The sequence below is a fragment of the Seriola lalandi genome, unplaced genomic scaffold (genome assembly GCF_002814215.2).
Source record: "Seriola lalandi dorsalis isolate HSWRI2012SDOR001 ecotype SW California unplaced genomic scaffold, Sedor1 jcf7180002054983, whole genome shotgun sequence".
Classification (NCBI taxonomy): Eukaryota; Metazoa; Chordata; class Actinopteri; order Carangiformes; family Carangidae; genus Seriola; species Seriola lalandi.
The window spans coordinates 236,761-261,090 of NW_019525532.1; the positions used below are offsets into that span (position 1 = coordinate 236,761).

A 24,330-nucleotide genomic window follows, 5' to 3' on the forward strand; every position below is an offset into this window, starting at 1 on the left:
CAAAGAGGAGCACATGAAGTATTACCAAAAGGCTTTATCTCATTCACACACTTCTTATCTTGTTGCAAAAAGGATTTAAAATGTAGTTAGATGTGTGTTTTTCAAAGGCACAACAGAAAGTACACAGGGTGATTTTTGATTCAGTAAATTTTGTGTTTCTTCTAAAGATTAAAATATATTAATTTGTGATATTAACAAGTGAGTGGTTTCACATGTTCTTGTTTCTGTTTGAAACAAGTTTCCCTTTTTCTTCTTACTTTTTTAAAACTATTTGTTGTTGGATTTTTTTCTTGAAACCTCAAAGTCCATCTTCTAAATGATTCTATTCTCAGAGAAATACATTTCATTGAAATACATCCAACAGGCTTCTGAGACTTCAGTCTTATTTCTGCTGTTGCAGAGAAAGTCAATCCTGTTCGCAAATACTCATAGAATATGTGATAAAAATGATTTAACCTTCCTTTTTTCCATCTGTTTATTAAAACAAAGGCAGAAATTCAAATCTCAGTTATTATTAAACTAACTGTCCTGCCTCATCTGTCGCACCTCCATCGGAGATGTTCTGAAAACCAGGTTTTGTCTCACCATAAATGTCTCATTTTATGGCTGAGCTGTTTGCAGAGCTCATTTTTACAGCCCACTTGGCCGAGCGCTGGTTGCTTGTGAGTTTGTGTAGTTAGATGCAAATGTCATGTTGGCTTTGTCTGTCAAAACAAAACTTTATGTGATTTAAAAAAAAAAGAAAAAGTGATACCTGGAAAGAAGCCCGTAACTTTTTTATGTGCTTTCCAGGAAAAAAACGAATTAAAAGGAGGTGGGATGAGCACGTGATGAGGAGAGACAACACGGGAGACTGCACTTAAGAGACAGACACAATTAATAAGATGTGTGTGTGTGTATGTGTGTGTGTGTGTGTGTGCTGGTTTATTTACAAAAGGAAGATGAGCAATTACTGTTAAAAATTTAAATTGAAGATGCTGTTTTAAGGGATGGGGACTTGGTTAATTTAGATCCAATCAGGGGTCCAGACCTTTATTAAAAACTGTCAGTTCTTAAAGCAGAAACATTGATTTTATTATTCTGCAACTACAGTGCAACTTATGAAATACACATGGTGTGGAAAGTGTGTGTTGAAGATTGTTGTAAGAAAACATTTAAAATGTAATCTAGAATTTGACATTTTGTCTGGAATATCTGTTTTAAAAAGGAAATAAAAGCACAAAACAAAAATCAGTACACACTACACGACACATCATATCATCACACTTTTTAGCTTTAATATCTATTGGATGGATTGACTCAAAATTTGGTTCAGACATTAACGGTCCCCAGAGGATTAATCCTAAAAACTGTGGTCTTCCCCTCACATTTAAATGGACTGCACTTATATGTAAATGGACTGTACTCAAGGTGCTTTACAGTACTTTACTACACATACACACATTCATACACTGATGGAACAGACTGGAGGAGCTGGGGATTGAACCACCGACCTTCTAATTATCGGACGACCTGCTCTACCTCCCGAGCCTCAGCTGCCCCAGCGCCATCATCAGGTCGAACAATTGTATATGTTCAGTGCAATACTAAGGTTTGGCTCCATTTTAAACCTGATTCCATGGGGTCATAGGATAACGAGTGTCACACACATCCAGTATATTCAACCCTTTAAAAGATGTTTTTTATTTGCGCTCTCAAAGGCCACCGAATGTTGCTTTTCCCACCTTCCTACCTTCCTCCTATCCTAAAATCCAGAACAAGTGAACAAACATTGCAAAGTGTTTTCCTGTCTATGTCTTCAAGCCCAGATGCTCTGCAAATAAAATCCAAACTGCGATAAGTTCGATAGGAAGACAGGAAGTAGTTAAAGCCGTGATCAAATCTTATGTGCACATTAACTTCATGTAAAAGTGTCACTACCTGCAGTAATATACTGTATGGTGACAGACAATGAACTGTTGTTCTATTGGATTATACAATAACTTTAAATTACTGTCTGATGACATGTATGTTACAGGGTGAAACTTAACCAACGCACCATGTCTCCTGATGTATTCTCTTTCTTCATGGTGATTACACATTAATATCCTTCAGCCATGTGTTAGAACAAGCGGAGAGTCACTGAACATTGGCCCTTGTAACTGAAACTCACTGGAGCTGATCTGAATTACACTGGCTTTGATGAATCATTGATATTTAAGTGTGTTTTGAACTGAAGACAATTCTGACATTAGTTAAAGTTTATACGCTGCTCCTCCCTTTAGATTTTGGATCCATTTTTTTCCAGGGACTTCTACCCACCCTCATGTCTGGTTTCCTCTTTGCGTTCACCCCACTCGAACGCCTCTTTCACACCAAAGAAGATGATTGTTTTCACTGATATGTCCCTGTGGAGTTTCGGTCCCGTCAGGTGGCTTAATGAGTAACAGCCCACTAGGCTGATAACACCGCACACAACCGATAACCTCAATAAGTCTTCCTGTCGTAAAAACGGCGCCGGCGACTTAAATCTACCGTGAGGTCAAGATGTGAGGATGATCGGCGGCGAGTGAACTAGGCCAAGCACGTTTTGGTTCAAACGTGTGCGGCTCGGTCTTCCTGCTAAAGACCCGAACGCTTCGATTATGTTCATAATGTCTTCTCTTCCACAGTTTCCACCAAACTTTCACTGTACGTTTAATAGAGTCAATAAATGACAGTGATAAGAATGGGATTGTATATTGAACTTTGCTTCATCGATAAAAGAATCTTAGGAAAGTGACTCTGATACACGGATCAGGTGCAGGTTTACACAACAGGAAAATTAGTTTCCTGCTCTTTCTCAACAGTTAAAAACACAAGACAAACTTATAATATCCTTTTTATGCAGATGATATAATTTTGTACCTGTTTAGCTCCTTCTTCCTACATCAATATTTAGTTTATAGGAAGCCTTGTGTTCAACTTATATCAAATGTCGATAGAGCATTCACTACATGTGAAATTACCCAACATCATGTCCTGTGCTCACAAGCAGTTTATTACGCTTTGAAAGTACATGATGCAGTTTACCGCTGCACCCTGTGTTTTATCACAGGACATAAATATCATTCATATCACAGTGTATTTTGTGAAAAAGTGGGCTGGTCCTCACGAGACAAGAAACAAAGACAGAACCCACAATCGACACGCTATCATTTTAATTGATAAAGATAACTCTTGATCGGTAACGAAGTACTAATCTGTGTTACTTGTACTTGAGTGTTTTCTTTTCATGCCACTTTGTACTTCTACTCTATGAAATCCCAGAGGGGAAAAAATACATTTTCACTGCGCTACATGTATTTGAAGAATATAAGTAGTTACAAATTATTATCTTAGATACAAAACAAACAACGTGTGTCTGGTTCCCCAATACTGGGGTAGCTGCCATTGCTTTCACAGCTCAAAAATAATTTCCTGAGATCTTCTATCAGTTTGAAATCATTGTTTATTTAACAAGATGGAAAACACAAGTCATTAAATGCAGCACAGATATATGTTTGCAAATGCAAATTACATGACAAAATGTATTAATTTAAATGCACTGCCATCCTTATCTTTAAGTTGTATTCAGAACAAATGAAAAGAAACCTCTTGTCCAAAATAAAAGCAATGCATCTGTTCTCTGGCCTCACAGCAGCAGCAGCTGGACTTACAGTTTCCTAACAGCAGTGTAGCAGAGTCACTGTTACCTCACTGTTCCTTTTGGCATTACAGGCTACACTTCCTACTGCACCAGTAACACTTTCCTTTACAATTCTTTATGTCCAAACTAATGAAATTGACACAGTCACAGAACCACAACTGCACTTTGACAAAGATAGTTTTTTTTTTTTTTTTTACAAAATGTAAATATCAACTTAGGAGGTTTAGGCTGAGGTGCGCACTAACTAATAAATTACATAGAGTTGAGCTGCACCTTATCTATTCTAATTTATTTACATAAGTAATATGAAAGTGCAATGCTATAGTGTGGGACAGAGTAATGTCAAATGTATAGTGACTTTCACCCCTGTTATAATATGAAAACAGGTTAATCACTGGCTTTATCTAAACCCTTTATTAAGCTTCAGTAAATACTCAACTTCAAACCAAAATGTTACATCCTTCAAACAAACTTTAACAAGCTTTTAACACAAGCTTTAATTTTCTCTGCAGGGGAAAGGTCAGTGTATCAGTCCAGCAAAACAAAGACACGTCGTCTCATGTCCAGGTTAGGATTTGGCAGCTCCCTTTGACACAGCCAGGCCGATGAGTCCCGCTAAGCCGGCCACACCGAGACCGATTCCCCCAACGATCGCCATGCCAACCAAGCCGTCTAGATGACAGTAGGTGAACGTCAGGATGTAGATTTACTCACCACACAAGAAGATCAAATAACACAAATTCTAATATCAAATTACAATTGAGACGTATTCAGAGAGAGCTTTACTCTCTTTTACCTTTCTTTAAAGCCTTGTCGATCAGTTTCTCCAGCTCCAGAGCCTGCTTGTTCCCTGGCTCATTCTTAAGAAGGGTCCGGATGTACTTCAGGGCTTTTTCATATTCCTGGAGGAAGAACAGGAGATGAAAAAGGAAGTACTCTAAGATGTGTATCAATATATAAGGGGGCTGCATTTAAAAAAAATAATTTTTGTTAACTAATGTCTACAAATTAACACAAATGTGTGAAGCTCAATATACACATGACAACAAATGGTTTCAATTAATAAAAATTATAAATATTTAACAATGAATTGTCATGAAACTAGGAATGACACTAACTTTGAGTCTGTAGTTGGCCACTGCAAGGTAAAACAAGAAGTCCCGGGAGTCGTCCTTCGATGCCTTTTGAACAAGCTCTACAAGACAAAAATTATATTGATTCAAACTATGAAAACTGTAAACACACAGGCTAATATGTTACAGCAATCCTGACTTGGCAAAACATTTCTGCCATACACTTTGTCTGACAATTTCCTAATAACACCATGTCTGAAATTCAATTGCTTTATTTATATAGTAATAGTAGTATGTAATAGCAGTAGTAGTCAGAGAGCCAGTCATTTTCAATCAGCCTATGTTATCACAATTTATCATAGAATATATCAGAATTGCAGTTTTCGTTGGTTGATATGTCACAAAACTACAGAAATACCAAAAATATGTTAAGTATAATAATAAGTAATTTATACAGTGTAACCTTAAAACATTTGCCCACCATTTTGTTTGTTTTCCAGCTGTAAAATGTCCTTGTAATTGTCACAATTTAAACGACATCTATCAAAGTTGTTAAATCATATTATAGGTTTATATTAAGAACAATTGTCCTCCAATATATTTGATTTTTTAAACTTCGAAAAACATCAGTATCAGCCTCAATTCTCAAATATGTTGTGAAAATGATACAATGATAATAATAACGATAATAATACTATAATAATAATAAGAACAAATAATGCTTTAACTTACCCTCCAAGAGTGCAATTCCCTTCTTGATATCCTCCGAGTATTTACTCCTGATCAGACACCAAGCATATTCAAACTTTGTTTCTTTGGAGACTGCTCCCTTCACCAGCTCACTGTTGTATTTCTTCTCAAATTTCTGTCATAACAAAAGCAAACATCATCCAACATGAAACGAGCACAGAGTTGGATTACTGTGTCATTTAACTTACATCATGTGTACAGGAAGCAAGTAAAACCGAAAGATCGTAGTTTGCCGACACTACATTTAAAATATGTTTTCCCTTACAACGTGTTTTTAGCTTTTGTCGTGTATTATTGTATAAGCGAAAACAATAAAAAAAAAACACCGTGACCAGTTTGTCATCATAAACATGATCATTAGCATTAGCTAGCTAAGTGACGCGACAACGTACGCCTCGACACGTCGTATATCATTCAAGTTTCAGCATTTAACAACTAGACAGCTGCTATAAGGACCTCGGTGCGAGTCTCTCTCTGGCTTAATGTGTATGTTTGATGAAAGGAAGAGGTTTAATAAAGTGAAAACTTACTAAAAGGTCTTCAGGAGCTACCACATCACTCAGTACAGCCTCCATGTTTCCGGAAACAGCTTTGGGACCCGCCCACGTTTATCACGTGCTATCACAGTTTGCCACATAATTTATACGTGTTTTGTTGTTTTAAGTCTTTCGTCTCTGTTTAATAATAAAAATAATCATAATATAAAAAACAAAAATAATAATAATGATAATAATAATTAGACACATGTTAAGAGGGGTAAAAAGTTTTATTGCTTATGTGAAGTTCGATATCAACTTTACAGTGTTATATACAATGTCACATGAGGCTTTATTTTTACTTTGCCAGGTGTGCTGGGGAAAAAGCCAGAGGTAACAGTTCACTGAGGCTGGTTTGTTTGTAAGATCCATCTGGCTTGGTTAAGTACACAGTCCAGTCTGATCCAAACTGGTGAAAGAGAGAAATGTACAGATAGCATTGAAGACAGGATTTATATTAGTGACTCTCTGCAGGGTTCACCAAGTTGAATTTAAGACTAAGGAGTTAAGAGTTAGTTTTGCTGCCTTAATCATGTTTTTAATTTTCAATCATTTTAGATAAGACAGAGAGAACAAAGGTAAAAAAAAATAGTTATTGAGTTACTATTATTTAAATTACTGAATTCAGTTCATAAAGTTTTATTAAGATAGCTAGAAAAAGACAAGAAAATCATATTCATACAGAATACCTTGTCTCGAAACGACAATTTAATTTACTGAGCCAAGGCAGACACTCTATAAGGAAGTCATAACATTTTATTAGGCTAGGTTATTATCAATGTCTGACTTGCTTATAAAACACAGTAATCTTTATTTACATTATACTGGTCTTAAAAGAGTTGTCTCACCTCCATAAGAACCTGTCGACATGCTCCACACGGCCCAACAAAACGGTCTTTGATGTCACTACACAAAGGAGAGGATAAATTCATAAGAATATGTGCCATGTGAAGCTCTTAATGTGTCGTCAGTGTCATTATACTGAGTCTCACCACGTCACAGCGATGGCCGTGAACTGTCGGTGTCCTTCCACCACGGCTCTCTGGATGGCTGTCCGCTCAGCGCACACTGTCAGACCGTAGGAGGCGTTCTCCACATTGCAGCCTGAAAACATGGTAATATTTAGACTATTTCACTGTGGAAGAAGAAGAAGTATTCACATCTTTTAAAACTGTCTTTTCCTTCATTTGATAACTTTTATTTTGTGGGCTGTACACTTATTTTTCCTGGTTTAATATATTGTATATATATTTCTTCTCCCTCTTAACAAATAACTTTGTAATTGTTCTGAATGTGTAAATATCGCTTGCTTACTTTATAAAGTAGCAAGAACATCATATAGAAATACTCCATTGCAAGTTAAAATACTCATTATGCTGTTGAATGGCCAGTGTATTATTTATATCAAAATATATCATAATATAATAATTACAAGATAATATAAGATAAGATGTAGTTTTATATATAATTAAAGTTTAATAAATTTGAAAAAGATTATAATACTACTGAGAAAGAAGCAGAGTCAACAATTACATATGTGTGGATGTTTGAAGATGGAGTCCCGAGAACATTGGGCAGTACTGTTCTACCTGCAGCCCCTTTGTAGTTATTCCAACCCTTGTACCCTGTGTTGTCAAAGTACAGTCTGTAGCTCAGCCCCACCTGCCTCCCAGTGGAGGTCATATAGCAGCAGGATTCAAACAGCAGAGTGAAACATGGAGGACCATTCAGCCACCACCAGCCAAACTGAATCCAAAACAATACCTGCATCCTTAATAAACACTGGCTGGAGAATGCCCAACTTTATTAATCTACATAATTACTTGTTTCAACTTTTTTTTGTACAGACTATGATGAGTATATTTAGAGGTGACAACATAAATTCAGTGTAGTGAGACAGAATGATTACAGCACAAACTGTAACCTCCAAAAAGGTCAGAATTTAATCTACACCCCACCAACTCACTGTTATCCAAACTGAACTTTCAAAATGTAGAATTTATTGTAATTGATTGCAGAGCTTCTGTGCACATGTATACAGTGTTGTCCCATCAGTGTTGTGTCTAGAAATATGTATTTACTGTTATTACCTTTGATTATAGTGCCATCTGCTGTTAGTATGGCAGCACCGACAGGGAACTGACTGTATGGGCAGTATGCCATGTCCCGGGCCTGTAGGCAGCTTGAAACGAGCTCTTTAACCTTATCTGCGCACAACATCAACAACACACGGGATTTAATAAATAAGGTTAGAGCGTTAATGATGAGGCAAATCATATGTCAGCTGTAGTAAAACAGGTTTGCAATGTAGAAAAGTTTAGAGACGGAGAGCAGTGTCTGACAGAGAGGTGGACTTGCCTGTCATTGCAAATGGAGACGCAGTTCGCAGTTTTTGGTGACCAGTTTTTGGGCTATGTCACCTTTTGCAGCTGCACCGTAATGTGACCGACAAATGGATGACAGCCCTGTTAATTTTTTACTTTGGTTTTGCGTCAGGAAACCGGGTTTGCTGAAACAACAAGAGCGAAACTAAGCAGGGGATGATTACAGTTGCACGCGCGTTGTTTACTCCCACGCCATTGGCTGGTTGGAAAGCGGCGTCATCGACCAGTTTGGGGACTGTAACTGTCTTGATAAGATCGCTGCAGACTTCTGTCCAAACTTTTCGCGAGAAAAGAGGGCTCACAAGACCACAGCAACTTTCAAATAAATAAACTTTAACCGGGATGACTCGTCATAATCCATCATCTCATCGGTGCATGGCTGCGAGTTTGGATAATATTACACCATATGCGAATGTAAATATCAATGTTTATTCACACAATATTTGTATTACACGTATTACACATCTTTAAAAAAAAAATACAGTAAATTTTCGATCAAATATTACATAAAATAAACACATAAAAGGACAAATAATAATATAATAACAATAATAATAATACTTATATGAATAATAATAAAACATCAATAGCCTGTTACAGATTTGCACAACTCCCTGAGGTCAAAACAGTCAACATCTACATAGAATAATACATTAATAAAAGGGGCATTGTAGTTTATTTTGACCTGATCCCACATCCACCATCACTAGAGAACCAAATGTGTATTAATCCACAGATGAAAATAGTCCCAATGACGACAGTCTTTGTTCCTGTTTGAGTACCATTTCCTAAAACCCATAATATATATTACTATATATATATACTATATATAGTATATTACTAATTACACCACATATACATATATATCCACATCACAAATTACAATACAATAAATGAAAATACAAAACGGTAAAGTAACCGAGCTCCATAATCTAAGTGCATAAAGGAATAAACTTCAACATTTCCTCCCTCACAGATCACAGTTGTGCTCCATCTGTGCCTCAAACATGCCCATAAAAGTCTCTGTTTGTTGGTACAGGCCTTGCCACAACATAACACAGCAGTCCTCTGCAGAGTCTGGCCAGCTCGACCCAAATCACTAAGGTCTCCCACATTGCATTCCAGAAAGCAAATGTGTACAGCGTCTTACTACAGTAAAGACCATCAGCTGCAGTGGGATCATAGTTGGGCTGATAAATTGAAAAGACCCACACATCACCTGTAGGTGCAGGTAAGGGACAGGGGACAGAGACATTCAATTTTCATCTAATAGGCTGTAAAAGAGTGTTTTTTGGGGTTTTCTTTTATTTATAAGTGTTTCAGAATTTTGTCCTTACCTGCCAGGATCCAGGTGTAGATAAACAGGCTTATTAAACACAGCACACAGGCTTTGCAACCCTTGGGGTGCTCCTGTGGCTGAGCTGCGTGGCTTTCACACGGGAGGGTCACAAATGGTATCATTAAGAGAGGTATCAGAGCCAAACCCAACAGGTAGCTGGGTATGTTAGGCTGCTGAGGGCAGTCCTTGAAATACACAACACCTGTGGATAGATGGTGGTGAGAGCAGTGTGACAACATGGCAGAGACAATCATCATGAAGGACGAGCATACTGACCAAAGATGACTCGTGTCAGAGTTAGGACAACCCATCCTGCTGTGACTGCAACTAGAGGGGTGAGAAATCCCCCAAAAAACGTCAGATTCAAATTGGATGTTACGCCACTGTTCATATAATATTACACATGAATTTTTCTAAGGATATAATATAAACTGCTCTGAGTGCATGTTATTTTATGGCATATCTCATATATATTTTTATTTATTTATTCGTTGTGTGTTTTTGTAAAGTTTGGAAAATGTTACAACCTTGAAACTTCAAAAAGTTGCCAGTTTTCTTAAGGTACACTCAGCTAAAACTACTGAAGTCTAATAAAACAGCCCTGCAATAAACCCCTCCTTCATTAGGTTACAGTATTTAGTTGTTTTTTTAAACTATTTAAAGTGGTGATTTAATGGTGAGTCAGCATAATGCAATTACAACTCAGTAATACCAAAAACTACAAACTCCACAATGACTATAAAGCGGAAACTGAAGGTAGGATTTATTTCAGGACTGTTGTATTAGACTGCATTAGTTCTGTTGGGTATACACTTGTATTGTATATTATAGTACATACTCACCTGATAGTCTTGGGGGTCTGGGTGATGGAGGTTGAAGTTGAAACCTCCATACGGCTCCCAGAGTTATCCTCACTGGTTGGCCTGTAGATGGGGCTAAAGAGCAAACATATAAACTGGAATTATTGTCTTATCTCTGCACTTTATGAAGTAGTATGTAGTTTCAGTAACACCACATCAGACTAATGGGAGAGTCCTGAAAGATGACATGTTGTTTTATTGAACACTTTCATCATAAACTGGTGCCTAAACTATTAACGCAGACAGATGAGTCACCTCTACTGTTACTAAAGCTGAAATACAAATACTGAAAGTGAGAACATTCACAAATGTGCAAAAATAAACGCAGCAAACATGTTAAATGGTGTGACTTCACATTGCTAGGAGATCGTTGTTTTCTTATGTTTGTCATTTATTTTCTTCACGATTCCACATATAAAAAATTAATTATTAAACAGCAAGGGAGGGAAGAGACACACCAATCACCCCACCCAATGCTATCTAGGTTGTCCCGTTGATCAGATTGCAGGTATAAGATGATTTATAATGACTATTATAAATGCAATATCAACCAAACCAAACGCCCTTGTTCATTCTCTCATTTTGTTTTCATTTGTAATCCAAAAAGTGAAAATGAAGGCGACATTTTTTGCTGACACTTACAGGCTGGACAAGTTGGTAAAAGTATTACTCCACAATCAAACAGCTTGACACAACTCTGTAAATTAAATGTGCAAATGGTGCACTGCTCATTTAACTCAAGTACTCAATACATTAATATTGCTCAAAAGATTTCTTAAAAGAAATGACTGAACTCCACAGACCACCTGAAACGCCTGCACTTTTTCAAATAATTACACAAGAACACACTTACCTGCCATTGCCTCAGAATAAGCGTCCTCTCCCCGAGTGCTTCCTCAAATGACTTCACTTGTGCACTTCTAGAGGCTTACAGGAACAACTGGGGATTTCTACAAGCTGATGTTTTGATACTGTAGTTGGCATCAAACAGGACGAGCCTGTCAGAGGAATGGCACATCGCACCTTGCTTAAAGTGTACACCAAAGACAGAAAGTGAAACAGGATTTTTATTTACATTCAGATCATTTTGAATTTGCCTTTTCAACTAAGGATGCATTTTAAGGTGTTTCAGCTATTCAGAAAAAAAAAAAGAAAGAAAATTGCGGACATGCCCTCAGAATCCTCAACGAAGTTTTTGTGGTGTAAGACACTAAAACCTGCCAGTGATCAGAAGTGGATGGCTTTTAATTATGTATTGCATATTATATAAACGTATTATCAGTGTCAGTGGGTTTGGCAAATAGGAGCTGACTCCCTGTTTTAAAATATCTGCAGTGTGCAGTGTGCACACATCTTGTTGCCATACCCAAAGCACACAGGAGAATACACACGGCTGAAGAATGAGCTAATCTGTTAATATTGGGTTAATTGATTGACGCGCCCATGTAAGCAAAACTGAAATATTAAAGTATTACTTTTTGTTTTTGGCAAGTACCACCTTAAGGGCCTGATCTGTTTTAGTTTAGTATCTGAGACTTTTGAGGTCCATGAGGATCTGGGGTCGTGGGGCAGTTGTGTGTTTTACCTGGTTGATATCCAGCCTTCGGGGTAAAATAAAAAATGAAAAAAAATAAAAATAAAATAACATTTCCTCCAACACTTGGGTATGATATGTTTATTTCCACACTAGCAGAAGAAGCAGACGAGTTCTGTTATTTTTTTGTAAGCTTGTTTGGATTAATTAATTTGGATGATAACGATAAGACAGCCAATAAATGATAATATTGAATTTTTGCCCAGTTCTGTTCAACACTAAACAGTAATAGGTTCGAGTGCAGATAAACTCTCCAAAGGAGTGGACATATATAACATTCATATTATGTAATGATGGCAGCGTTTTTGTCACATTCCTCATATCTGTAATTCTTTACATGAACCCGATGCAGCGTATTAGCCCAATAATTTACACTCGAGACTCAACTGCTTAGTTAGTTGGTAGACAAAGCTCTCATTAAAACCGTCGACCGTCTGTTGACCAAGCCTTGTCTTATGTTTGCAAAGGCCATAAATAGATCAAACAGACTGATATCATCATCAGCAGGTATCAAAGGGCATCCACCTGCACGACAGAGTCCCCTGGACACACCTCACCCCCTCGTGTTTGAACTTCTATCTCTGTGAGGACACTCACTGATGTAATGCATTCCCCAACCCTTACACTAACCTCAACCATCACAACTAAACTCCTAATTTTGACCTTCACATCAGAGAAAAAAAAAGTTATTTTCTGCCTCGAGGAGTTTCCTCTTTATCTGAGACCAATGAGAAGATACGAGGGTCTGAAATCAGATTGTAGGCGGCCACACCAATACTTGGCCTTTGTTCCCTCTCTCCTTCCTGCTGTAACTGTCACTGGTTGTGTTTGACTCTCACAGTGAGAGGGTGAGCTGTCAGTAGTGAGCTTCTCACGCCGAGGCGCCTCCTTTCGTTTTCGTTGTTTCGCCCACTTTTTTATCGACTTCCCTCTGACTTTAAGAAGGAGGCGAGATCCTCGGCGTGACAGTAGCCAAGAAGAAGGAGCAGTGAATAAGAATATATTAGGTAAAAAAAACCATGTGCTGTACAGGGAAGTGCGCCCGCCTGGTGGGCCTGGTCCTGCTGCCTTCAGCCTTCATCTGCATGATCTCCAACCTGCTGCTGTTCTTCCCCGACGGGAACAGTCTGGAAAATAATCAGATCTCACTCCAGGTCTGGCTCATGGGGGGGCTCATCGGAGGAGGCCTCTTTGTAAGTAATGGATTATGATCTGGTTGGGTGTTTTATTGTTTCTTTTATAGGGTTTTTTTCAGTTGTTTACTCAACCTTGTGTAAACCTGTAAAATGTCATCCGCAGCTTTTACTGAGTATTATTATTTTCAGGGATTAACTGTGGTGTAACAGAATATTTTATTAGATTATTTTTGGTTTCATCTGATTTCGATTCTTAATTTAACTACTGCCCTTTCTTCGTGGTTTAGATTCCTCTAGAATTGTACCTGTGTCAGCGGAGGGTCATTATCTAAAAGTCACGTTGAGCAGTCAAGCAAACTAATGACTCCCAAAACCTCATTTCAAATTAAGATCATTAATTATCTAAACACAAAAGAATATTTCAGGCTGAATTACGGGGAACATGAGTGAACGTATACGCGGTATATGTATATTTTGTAAGATTTCACTTTGAAACAAGCAGATAAAAATAAACTACATTAACTTAGGTACAATTCTACGGCACTTTTCTACTTGAGTATTTGCATTTTATTCAACTTTATATTTTTATTCCACTACAACTCAGAGAGAAATACTTTACTTTTTACTCCGCTACATTCATTTAATTACTTTACATTAATATTGTAGATGATTGGATGAACTACGATGAACTGCTACAGATTCAACTACCCAACATATATAAAATAGATCAAATTAACTCCACCTTGGCCAAATATAAGATTAAAATGCTGCTTACACTTTAATGTATGGGTGATAATGATTAAATAATATGATATGTAATAGTAAATTGTCTGCTTGGAATAGTTTCACTTTGGTCCATTTTTCTGATAACACGAGGAGAACCTTTAAGGAAACTCCGACACCACTAAACGTTAGTAATAAAACCGTCGTCTGACGTTGTTCACCTCATCACCAGGGACAAACACACACAAAGACCTGATTGTGTGAGTTTCCACCCACGCTATCTTGCCATTTTTAGGGTTGACAAGGACAATAAATAATCCAGACATATTAAATCCCATAAATGAATCATAGAGACCTTTGACCCAAGTGGAAGGACACATCTTTACCGCTGCGATATTACAGTTTGGAACAGTGACAGGGCAATTTGTCCTCTCTCTGTTCCCACCTCTATCTACGTGGATGTCACCGCCTGCTGGGACCAGATAGTGAATGCTCGATTCAGGATTCACAAATATTTGCTTTAAGAGATAAGAGAACATATGCACACACACAAATGTAAATGCAAATGTGCAGGTAGACGTGTGCATGTTTTTGCAGGCACAAACACGAATCAAACCTATATTTTAAATACTTTAAAGTAACTCTTTATGCAAACTAAATCCTTTTCTTTCACAAGTGAGGCAACATTTTCTGTTTGCAACTTTCCAGATGCTGTGCCCGAGCTGTTCAGCTATCAGGGCCGGGGGCAAGGGTTGCTGCGGAACAGGTTGCTGTGGCAACCGTTGCCGGGTGAGTAAAGTCATTTGAAAGATTTTAATATACACCCGGTTGTTGAGGCGGGACTGATAATGATGGGTGGTGAGAGGCAAAAGGCGAAGCAGATGTCATATCAAGGACCAAAGGACAAACTAGGATCACGTGTATTTTGTCAGCAATACACCATGTGGACAGCGTACTGTTATAGCATTATATTTACTTAGTTGGTTCGGTGTACTTCCACGTTTTTAAAATAACTTCTTTTGCTCGATATGTTTTGCAGAAGTAGCTAATTCAGTAATTCTACTGTTTTCATGACTGTATTATTTTTAATTAAGACACCACTCGTATCTTATTCAACAAGAATGATGTTTGCAAGTGTGTTTTCTGTCTAGGATCACATCAAGTCAAAGATATTTGTGTGGCCCAGTAACCTGAAAGGGATCCATGGGCCCACATTAGAAATAAAACAGTGACAGGTTGAAAAGAACCAATGGGAAAAGAGCAACTGGAGGAACTGGATAAAGCTTCCAGTTCAAGGGCTAAGTAAAATAATGATGTAATGTGTTCCCGTCTCTCCTCCAGATGTTGAACTCGGTGTTCTCCTCTGCTTTCGGCCTGGTTGGAGCCATCTACTGCACCAGTGTGGCCTCAGCAGGTCTGGCTATCGGACCCAAGTGTGAAGTGGGTAATGGCAACTGGGAATACCCTTTCGAAGACCTCGGCACGTGAGTGTTCCTCACACTATCATATATTTAAGTGTCACTTAATAACTCCTGCTGCTAACAGCGCTGTGGAAAATATTTTCTTCAGACTTGAACAGACAACAAACTCTCAAACATCTCCCTTTGCAGTTCTTCCTTGTTCTCTCAGCTATACTGCTGCGTTTCTGCTCTCCTCTGTTATCTCTCTGTCTCATCTTCTCATCAGCTATACAGCGGTCTCTCAGACTGTGTGTAACTTCCCAATCTTTGTTTGAGAAGCTGATGAGTTTTACCGCACCATTATAGAAACATACAAATGTAATATTCTTAAAAATCCAGCAGGTGGCAGACTGGACCCGCCTTTTCTGTTTGTATCATCTGCAGCTTCAGTTGGAGAATCAGCTGTAATGAGTCTGGGAATTCAGACTAAGCAGCTACTTGTTCTTGTCCTTTCAAAATGTAGTTTTCAAATGTGAAAAACAATAATGTAAAACCTTGGGCCGACTGATAACTGAATTAAAGTCTTTTTTTATCTAGATCGGAGGTTATGTTAAGCAACAGATTGTGGTTATTGGCAGTTGAGAAATATTCAGTCTGATAATTATTTTATCTCTGGGGAACGAGGTTGGCGCCACTGACGCATTTTACAAGCTCGGGCAGGTAAAAGTGAATCAGCTGATAGAAATCCGTCAGGTGACTGGGACATCGGTTAATAAATATGAGCATATTGTTAATGTGTCGGCTATTACTGTCCATGGTGATAGCTGTCTAAAGGGCACCACCCTTTACAAGGAGGGAACCAAGTCGGACGACACAATGCATGGTGGGATGTTAATATATCAACCTCAGCTTGTCCTTCCCTCCAGCAAACCTCAGTTTCCCCTTTTTTGTTCCTGCCTTTCTCTGTGTTTCTCTGCTATGATGATCTCATTTTTACTGTCTTTTTTACTAAGCATGCAGTGAATAGACATTAACTGAAGTTATCCACTATTTCCCCAACGCCACCAAAACAATAATCGACAGAAAGACAAGAACAATTTCGATCAATTCGGTAATTTATCAAGCAAAAATGCAAAAACATTTGCTCATTCCTGCTTTTTAACTGAGAATTTGTGGTTTTTATCGGTTTTATTTCATTGTAAATTGACTTTTCATCCATGCTGGCTTGAAAGTTAAGTTTCAAAGTAAAGTTAATATTGAAGAAAGTAAATACATATGTGTGGAAAATTAAAGAAATTGCTCAATGTTTTGGTTAACGCATTTATTCGCTTTCTTGCTGAGTGTTCGATGAGAAGATCAATGACACTCTCATGTATGGTAAAAATAAAGCTATAGCTAGCAGCTGGTTAGCCTAGTTTAGCACACTGCTAACGTGGCTATGTCCAAATTAACAAAATCCTCATAATGTGTTATTTTACACTTTGTATTTTCTTTTTTACAGATTAAACAAACAAGCCATAGTTAGGTGTTTCCAGTTATGAGAGTCGTATCAAACTCTTTGGCAAGAAAGTGAAAAAGTGCATTTCCCCAAATGTCAAACGACTCCTTTAATTTTCCACTATTAATCATGTTGCAAGGGTGAATGCAAATTTACTCCTACAGAACTCTTGATATTTCCATCCAGACCTTTTCTCTCACTTCCTCTGCTTTCTATTTTCCATGTGCTTTCTTTCTCCACCCCTCGTTTTTTCCATTTATGTCCTCACTGACACATTTTTCCCCAACTCAGTCATCACAGCTTATTTTCATTAATGCTGTATGTGTGTCCTGTACAATGCTTATGCTCTTACTGTTGCTCTCCTTCGCAGGGGTAACGGCAGCTACCTTGTAAACCAGACCCTGTGGTCGATCTGTGTCTTCCCCAAAAACGCCGTGTTGTGGCACATCGTCCTGTTCTCCATTCTGCTGGCCATGGGCGTGCTGCAGATGGTGCTCTGCGGCCTCCAGGTGGTCAATGGCTGCTTGGGTTGCCTGTGCGGAGACTGTCGTGACAGCAAAGAAGTAGGTGAACAAATCCTGGGGAAAAAAACAAACAAAACCAAGTAAACTGAGATGGGAGAGCAGAAGAGGACACGAGCAATTCTTTCAAATTACACAATGAAATGAGTTTTGAACAGGATTTCTGAGTCCCTGCAGGTCATGAAATCTACACAGAGGATCCTGAGAGGTCATAAAAAGGGGAAGCAATAAAATTTTAAACAATTTTCTCAAACACAGCCACGCCAATGTGAGCCAGCATGTTTTGTACTGACTGGTTCTGTTGCTGGAAGTGGGCCAGCTAATTCTTAGTAGCTTCATGTATGACTTAGACTCATAGCAGCTTTGTAGCTTTAGTGCTGTTTTGGTTGCTACTCTGGATTTTATATCAAGTCTGCCACTGATTCAAAACAGGAAAGGGAAAAAGTTTTGACCCTGTGTTGATAGTGTGTGAGCAAGGAAACGAAATAGACTGGCTGTTATGGGATTGTAGCACATCAGTTAGTGAGATTCAAAGGTGTTTGTCGGTGGATTTTGTTACCTTTGAACGGCTAGCTGTTCTCCATTCTGACCAAACCGGCTGTTGGTGTAACTTAAATCCAACATACAGAAAAACGAGAGCGCTTTTCACCCTTTTATAGACTTTACCTTTTCATCGTATTAGATCTGTCGAAAAGGTTTTCTAAAAAAATAAACATGACAGATTACGGTGACTGATCAGGTTCCTCACGTGCACAATAAGGGCAGAATAAGTAAACGAACAGCATTTTGTGCACGTGTTGATGATTAAATCAAGGAATCAAAGGAAATGCAGACACATGGAAAACTGTCTACACATTAACGCGATGCTCACATTTATTTACAGCTCTGTCAGTCATCTGAGAGAAAACACGTACTAAACATGTGACTTCTGTCCCCGTTGCAGGATGAAGGTGGATTGTGAAAGGGGAGAAGAAGATCGCTCTGCTGTGACCTGCATTTACAAGGACCAGGTCGCATTTCCTGACGTTCATATTAAGAGATATGTTTCTGTGAAGCAAGTTGAGGAGATCTTTGTGTTACTCCTTGATGCTTTTGTTTCCGTCTTTTTAAAAACACGCCAAAGCCTTAGTCCATTACTGAGTGAATTTTATCCTTGATGATGGTTCGTGTGTGTTGCTCGACTTTCTTTGGTTGAAGTAAATAATCACTGAATTAAATAATTAACTATTTTCAACGGTTTATAGGACAGATAAGGATCAAACTGCAATTGTAAATAATTGTTGCTGTTTGATCTATAGACATAAAACTGTGGATCTGGTGAATGTGAAGACACAATAAGAACTGATTAATGTGAAAAATTATATTAAATGTTATTTACTGTTTTTTAATGATCGGATTTGTGTGTCATGTGAGATTTCTTTTAACTTAAGCTATTTCGGTTCTTTCTGACTGTCAACATTAAAAAACTATTTTCCTGATCATGTGAATTTTATTTTGGTGCACTTTTTTTGTCAATTTGCTTTCCTCACACACACACACACACACACACACACACACACACACACACACACACACACACACACATGCTAACTGTGTCATTGGCTAACTCTGCTTATTCAGCTGAAGAAGTTCTGCAGAATAACTTTGAGGGTCTCTGTCAATTGCTCACATCACGCTGTGCCATACCAGACAGCCAGCTCTAACAGGATTGTTGTGCGTCCAGACAGTGTCAAAGGTCAGAACGCCCCCTGTGGACACTGTGAGCACTGCAGCTGCACTAACAGTACACAATCTGTACCGGTGCCTGTCAGCATAGGTGCAGGTTAAGCCCATAATCTTTTGTTGCCATGGAGCGGCTTCGTGGTAATTGTTACCTAACTTTCAAGTTAAAAGCCTGTTGCAGAGCTGCACCTAGGTAAATATAGACACAGTCTCTTGAGAGACACCAAATAACCCAAAGCTCTACAGCTCACAGCTAAAGCCAGGCCTCCCTGGCAGGACAGATAAATACATTTAGGCCTGCTTCAGTGGCTTCACTGCCTCATTAATAATGTCTACAGAGCATTTTTCACCCTTCTCTATCAACACCCGCAGCCAGAATGAGGTCTGTGTGTGCAACAGCTGAATCACAATTCCATGTGCTTTGGCTCGGAAACAATAAAATCTGTTCAAGTGAAAATGATTTCAGTGTTCACGTACTTCCAGGACAGGGAGGGGAAATTATGTAGCCGCGGAAATGATAAATAATAATAACAACATGACCTTCTTAGCTGACTGATGGGCCGGTGTTACGCAGCTCTCTTATATAATGCACAGCACAAAGCGAGGAGGGAGCTTTAGTGAGAAGAATTTGGAATAAAAGAACGGTGGGACAAAGGGAGGAAAACGGGAAGGGGGCCCATTCTCAGCCACTTCTCATGCAAATCGTAGCCACTCTAAAAGAATCCAGAGAGGCGAAAAGAAAAAGTGCTATTTAATGGTGAGGTGGACAAACACTGATGTTAGTGCACACATGCTCTGACTGAGACTGAAAAAACAGAGGAAGATTCCCGAAAGACGGAGTGGAGAGGAACAAGAAAGAATACAACGGGTCAAAAAGACAGTTGCTTGAGCACAAAATCCCTCTGTTGTATCCACGTAGAGCACTCATTTAGACCCTGTGGTGAGGCCATTACTTAGAAATGTACCCCTTTCCCAAAAATGAGCCCCTCCTCCCTGCTTTATCCCGTCTTTTCAGGCTTGACTGACATAACAAAGTGGAGGCAGAACATTGAGGCAGAACTGGCCAGTACGGACTCTAATGACATTTGGACGGAGCTGGACAACAGTTCAAATGACTCCTGAGCAGGATGATAAGATTATACACTTTATATGAACCTGCTGCGTGTACAAAAGTGTGTCTGTGCTCCTATTTCACTTTCCTGTCCGTATCTGAAGATCGTCACACCACACCAGCAACCACAGCCTCATTTAAAAGCAACAGTCATGCTGTAACCGGTGACCAACCTCTTGACTCAGACACACATAACTGATAACTCAGCAGTGTCCGCCGCCCAATAATTATGTCAACAACACCGTGAATGACCCAAGCCGAGCCACAGAGTAGACAGCCAGGCACATTCAGTTTCTTCCTTACCAAACTTTCAAATGAATTCATTTTAGTTTTAAACATATCTGTATTTGTTGTTTTTCCAATGTGTTTGATAAGCTGAGCTTGTCCCATGTTGATTAGTCAAAGGAAAATGACACTTTAGTGTAGGATCACAAATAGAAGTAAAATCTTATCATATATATATAGACGGTCTTTTTGTCAGGTTGCAAGAACACTTTCTGCCAAGGTAACAATTGCTTAAAGATGCTGACAGCGCCTGTGTTGCTGGCACTTTATTATCTTATAACACTGAGACGTTACATTTTACACTTGGACCACATATTACCAACAAGACATAGTGTCACTTTTGCTTCTTTTCTTTTTTTTTTTTTTTATTGCGTCATTGCTTAGTGGCAGCATACACATGAAATGAGATGGAGAAAGTGTTGCAGAACTAAAGTGAAGTTGCGAATGCTAGCTCTGGTTTAAATCAGGACATGCATATAGAAAGCAAAATCGCTACAGGGCAATAGGCAATTACTACATATTCCTCAAAACTGATGTAAGACCTGATTCTGGTTCTTTCATTATTTTTTCCCACGTGGAGACAAGCCAAGTAGCCGGCTAAAGCAGGAGCACTATCGTGTTAGCTAGCTGGCTTTTAGCAAATATGTATTTTCTTCTTGATTTTCTCTAGATTTCCCCGATCTGTAAATAAAAAATATCAGTTTTCATGAACATCTTAATAATTTCAGTTAGCTATTCCACATAATTGAATGAGGCAGCAGCTGAATATAATTATGACTAAACATCTAAACTTGCTCCGCTAACTAGCTAGCTTTGTACATGTCAGCTTTTGACTTTACTGTAATTCATGTGATATAATGGGTGCAAGCCAATTTTAAATCAGACACTACATGAACTTTTCTTTAATCCTCTCTGCTTTTGTAATGTGAAGAAATGAAAAAATTAGATTTCTAGTCTCCATGATGGTTTGTTTTGACCCTTTTGATGTCGAATTAGAGACTGAAAATCTATCCAGTCTGCTGTTCTTTGCCCTCAGATTGTCTATTTGCTGCATTTTATCAGCTGATTTGCACGGTATATAGGATAAAGCCTTGATTAGAGTTCCCCCGCGCACTTCTGGATGAATGCAATCACTGAGAACAATAAATGCACAGGAATTTCTACTGCTGACGTAAAAACAAGGCATGTTAAAGAAACAAGAGATAAGTGGCATACTGTACACAGGAAGTCGCAGACTGAGGAGAATAAAGGACGGTGACAGAGGTTGGAACCAGCCATGAGCGACTACAGCCAGCCAGCCCCGGCCCTGGCTCCACAGAAGCATGCCAACATCAACAGAAAATCAACAAACCCTGGGTGTGGGAATGTCTGAGGGACGAGGGGAGGGGGGACAAGAGGGGTAGCAAGCAAATGGAACTGATGACTAAACTGGTTTGATTACGCTGTATTTCAGGTCATCTCTGATTTTATTTATCGTGAAATATTAATGAAAGCAGGCTGGAGATGTGTGTCCTGTTTATTTCATGCAGCAGAGCATGAGCTGCAGGCGGAAAAACATTTTTAAAAATCACTTCAGGTTCAAGAAGTTAATATATTTGTCTTGGAGGCATGGAAGCATTTTAAAATCACATCAACTTTGTTTTAAAAGTCATTAGATAGGTATGAGACTATATATAAACATAGTTTGTAGCACTTTATAACACTACACTATTAAACCCCCTTTTTCTGATGCAATGTAAGATCGTGACCTTCCAAAGTAAATAAGATGGCTGGAGAAAAGAAATCAGCTTTAAAACTCTTTTAACTCTTTTGGACCTGGAGGCCGGGACACTATAAGGGGCCACTATACAAATCTGAAGGGTTGTGTAAAGGTTGGAAACCAGTGACATACACAGGTAATAAAGTAACTGCACCAAACCACAAACCCTACAGCAAACTATACAGACCTGCCATTCCTGTCTGTCAGCCAGTGGAGCAATGCCACCGAGCGATCAAATTACCAGGGGACATAATTCACAAGGGATGATGTCAGTATTATGACATTGGCGCTTTACACTTGCCACCCAGTTTGTCCCCTTACCCTCGGCTAAAAGTGTCTGATATCACGATGGCACTTGAGGCCAATGGGACAGTGGGAGTGGCTCGGCGCCTGATATCTGAGCCTCCTCGTGGGCTCGCAGGAAGCTACCGTGTTGGCTCATAATCATATTCGGGCCACCGGCAGACTGGCGGGGACACTCGTCACCTTACAAGGAGAGGAACAAGTGTGTGAATGCATGGAGGGTCGACACTGCAGAGGGACCACTTGACTTTCTGCGATGGCATGACAATAATCACGGGGCAAGTTTGGAACCTGTTGCACAAAAAACTAAAAAGGCTGTTGTTCAATACGCTTCCATTACTCACAGTTTTTCCGTTTATGGAATAAGTATTAGATTTGTCATGGGGAAAAAAAGGAGGAGGAGTAATAACAACATCAATCTTTTAATGTTTAATTCAAAACTGCTGCTGTCCAAGTCTGCTGTCCTGCTGTTAATCATTTACACGGAGCAGATTTAAAATTAGAGACAATGTCCCTCTGAAGTATGTCCGTCCTTCACCCACATCCACAGGTGTAAATCTCTACATGTGAGTGTGCACATAGCAGACTTTTTGGGTCTTACTGGGTAAGACTGGACATTCAGGCAGATGGCCGAGATTTTGAAGCTGCCATAAAAACATGCGACAGTGACAGATTGTGAGATATATCGGCTTCAGTGCATCTCTCACTGTCAATACAAAAAAAGAGATTGAACTTTGCAGCCTGATTTAGTTTTAAGTTTAATTTGCAGTTTGGTACACGGGGTGCTAAAATGCAAACTGCAGAAATGTTGTATATCATGTAGATTTGGAGCGGAAAGTGTTAAAATAATGACTAATGGTAAAAAGAAATCCAATTCAAAGGATCTGTGAGATTTTGAATTATAAAAATCCTTTGTCAGTCAATTGCTTTTCTATGAGCATCAAACAAGCCAAACAGGCCATCAACCTGATCTGGTTACATTATATATGAATTCAATGTGAAACTGGCTCATCTACTTGTGGATAAGTCGCCTGTTTGAGTTCGCAGTACAGGAACAGCTTTAGAAAATGTGCCTGCTGCTACACAGCCGGTTTCCTGGGTGATTTCTGACCAGCAGGCGCAGGCTCACTCTGAGATCTCATCTGGGTAAATTTCCACCAGACCAAATCCCTGCAACCAATGAAGTGGCCTCAATAAGCCTTTAAACTCAGGCCAGAAAGCTAATAAACAGCAATAAGCCATGAAATGGGCCGAGAAGAGCCAGGTTTTCCCTCAGTCTATCTATCTGTACCTGTCTTTACAGGGAAGGTATGTGTGAATATTCTTCCTCAGACGTGTCTCTGAAAAACAGGCGTATTTAAATCAATTTTCCAGGTCTTGACAACATGAAAGACGCTTTGGTTTCCAGCCTTACGTTGGATCACGTCCATGTATCTCTGCAAATCTGGTTGTCAGGTGCAGCCCTGAGGTTGTTAGGGTGCAGGTTGGGCTGATGTTGAGGTGGTTTGTGGGCTTTGTGTCTACACATACTGCACATTGCATAAAAAACAGGAGCGTAAAGCAATCTGAACCTGCATCAAATGCAACCATCTCTGTCTGACTCATTCATGCTTTTGACAAATCTGACTACACCTTTATTCCTGGAAAGCAAAATTCTCCTTGACAAATA

At 39.0% G+C, this 24,330-nt stretch overlaps 4 protein-coding genes across 4 annotated transcripts; 1 reads left to right on the forward strand and 3 right to left on the reverse strand.

Moving 5' to 3' along the window:
- Positions 1–3,446: 3,446 nt before the first annotated feature.
- Positions 3,447–6,114, reverse strand: fis1 (fission, mitochondrial 1). The gene is made up of 5 exons (XM_023396740.2): positions 6,021–6,114; positions 5,473–5,605; positions 4,786–4,862; positions 4,464–4,569; positions 3,447–4,339 (listed from the first exon to the last, which is right to left on the reverse strand). Exons 1-5 carry the CDS (start codon positions 6,063–6,065, stop codon positions 4,236–4,238), a joined length of 465 nt encoding a protein of 154 aa, XP_023252508.1. The 5' UTR covers positions 6,066–6,114; the 3' UTR covers positions 3,447–4,235.
- A 123-nt stretch (positions 6,115–6,237) lies between these two features.
- Positions 6,238–8,605, reverse strand: LOC111647207 (cytidine deaminase). The gene is made up of 5 exons (XM_023396826.2): positions 8,385–8,605; positions 8,117–8,233; positions 7,019–7,130; positions 6,875–6,932; positions 6,238–6,435 (listed from the first exon to the last, which is right to left on the reverse strand). Exons 1-5 carry the CDS (start codon positions 8,389–8,391, stop codon positions 6,325–6,327), a joined length of 405 nt encoding a protein of 134 aa, XP_023252594.1. The 5' UTR covers positions 8,392–8,605; the 3' UTR covers positions 6,238–6,324.
- A 212-nt stretch (positions 8,606–8,817) lies between these two features.
- On the reverse strand, positions 8,818–11,654 carry LOC147817239 (transmembrane protein 272-like). The gene is made up of 5 exons (XM_087171255.1): positions 11,463–11,654; positions 10,592–10,684; positions 10,026–10,076; positions 9,748–9,951; positions 8,818–9,629 (listed from the first exon to the last, which is right to left on the reverse strand). The coding sequence occupies exons 1-5, from the start codon at positions 11,467–11,469 to the stop codon at positions 9,412–9,414; spliced, it is 573 nt and encodes a 190-aa protein (XP_087027381.1). The 5' UTR covers positions 11,470–11,654; the 3' UTR covers positions 8,818–9,411.
- A 1,386-nt stretch (positions 11,655–13,040) lies between these two features.
- Positions 13,041–18,968, forward strand: tm4sf5 (transmembrane 4 L six family member 5). The gene is made up of 5 exons (XM_023396725.2): positions 13,041–13,396; positions 14,771–14,851; positions 15,404–15,546; positions 17,331–17,523; positions 18,425–18,968. The coding sequence occupies exons 1-5, from the start codon at positions 13,223–13,225 to the stop codon at positions 18,440–18,442; spliced, it is 609 nt and encodes a 202-aa protein (XP_023252493.1). The 5' UTR covers positions 13,041–13,222; the 3' UTR covers positions 18,443–18,968.
- Positions 18,969–24,330: the final 5,362 nt, after the last annotated feature.

What these genes read in the sequence shown, in the direction of transcription:
- tm4sf5 (XM_023396725.2), top strand. Translation starts at nt 13,223, where the DNA reads ATGTGCTGTACAGGGAAGTGCGCCCGCCTGGTGGGCCTGGTCCTGCTG. An exon ending in GCTGTGGCAACCGTTGCCGG is followed by an intron (nt 14,852 to 15,403) that starts GTGAGTAAAGTC and finishes TCTCTCCTCCAG; the next exon opens with ATGTTGAACTCGGTGTTCTC. An exon ending in CCTTTCGAAGACCTCGGCAC is followed by an intron (nt 15,547 to 17,330) that starts GTGAGTGTTCCT and finishes TCTCCTTCGCAG; the next exon opens with GGGTAACGGCAGCTACCTTG.
- LOC147817239 (XM_087171255.1), bottom strand. An exon ending in TCTGACACGAGTCATCTTTG is followed by an intron (nt 9,952 to 10,025) that starts GTCAGTATGCTC and finishes ATCTATCCACAG; the next exon opens with GTGTTGTGTATTTCAAGGAC. An exon ending in CTACACCTGGATCCTGGCAG is followed by an intron (nt 9,630 to 9,747) that starts GTAAGGACAAAA and finishes CTGCACCTACAG; the next exon opens with GTGATGTGTGGGTCTTTTCA.
- fis1 (XM_023396740.2), bottom strand. Translation starts at nt 6,065, where the DNA reads ATGGAGGCTGTACTGAGTGATGTGGTAGCTCCTGAAGACCTTTTA. An exon ending in GGGAATTGCACTCTTGGAGG is followed by an intron (nt 4,863 to 5,472) that starts GTAAGTTAAAGC and finishes TTTGTCTTGTAG; the next exon opens with AGCTTGTTCAAAAGGCATCG. An exon ending in TGGCCAACTACAGACTCAAA is followed by an intron (nt 4,570 to 4,785) that starts GTTAGTGTCATT and finishes TTCTTCCTCCAG; the next exon opens with GAATATGAAAAAGCCCTGAA.
- LOC111647207 (XM_023396826.2), bottom strand. An exon ending in AGATGGCACTATAATCAAAG is followed by an intron (nt 7,131 to 8,116) that starts GTAATAACAGTA and finishes CCATGTTTTCAG; the next exon opens with GCTGCAATGTGGAGAACGCC. An exon ending in GTCGACAGGTTCTTATGGAG is followed by an intron (nt 6,436 to 6,874) that starts GTGAGACAACTC and finishes CTCTTTCACCAG; the next exon opens with TTTGGATCAGACTGGACTGT.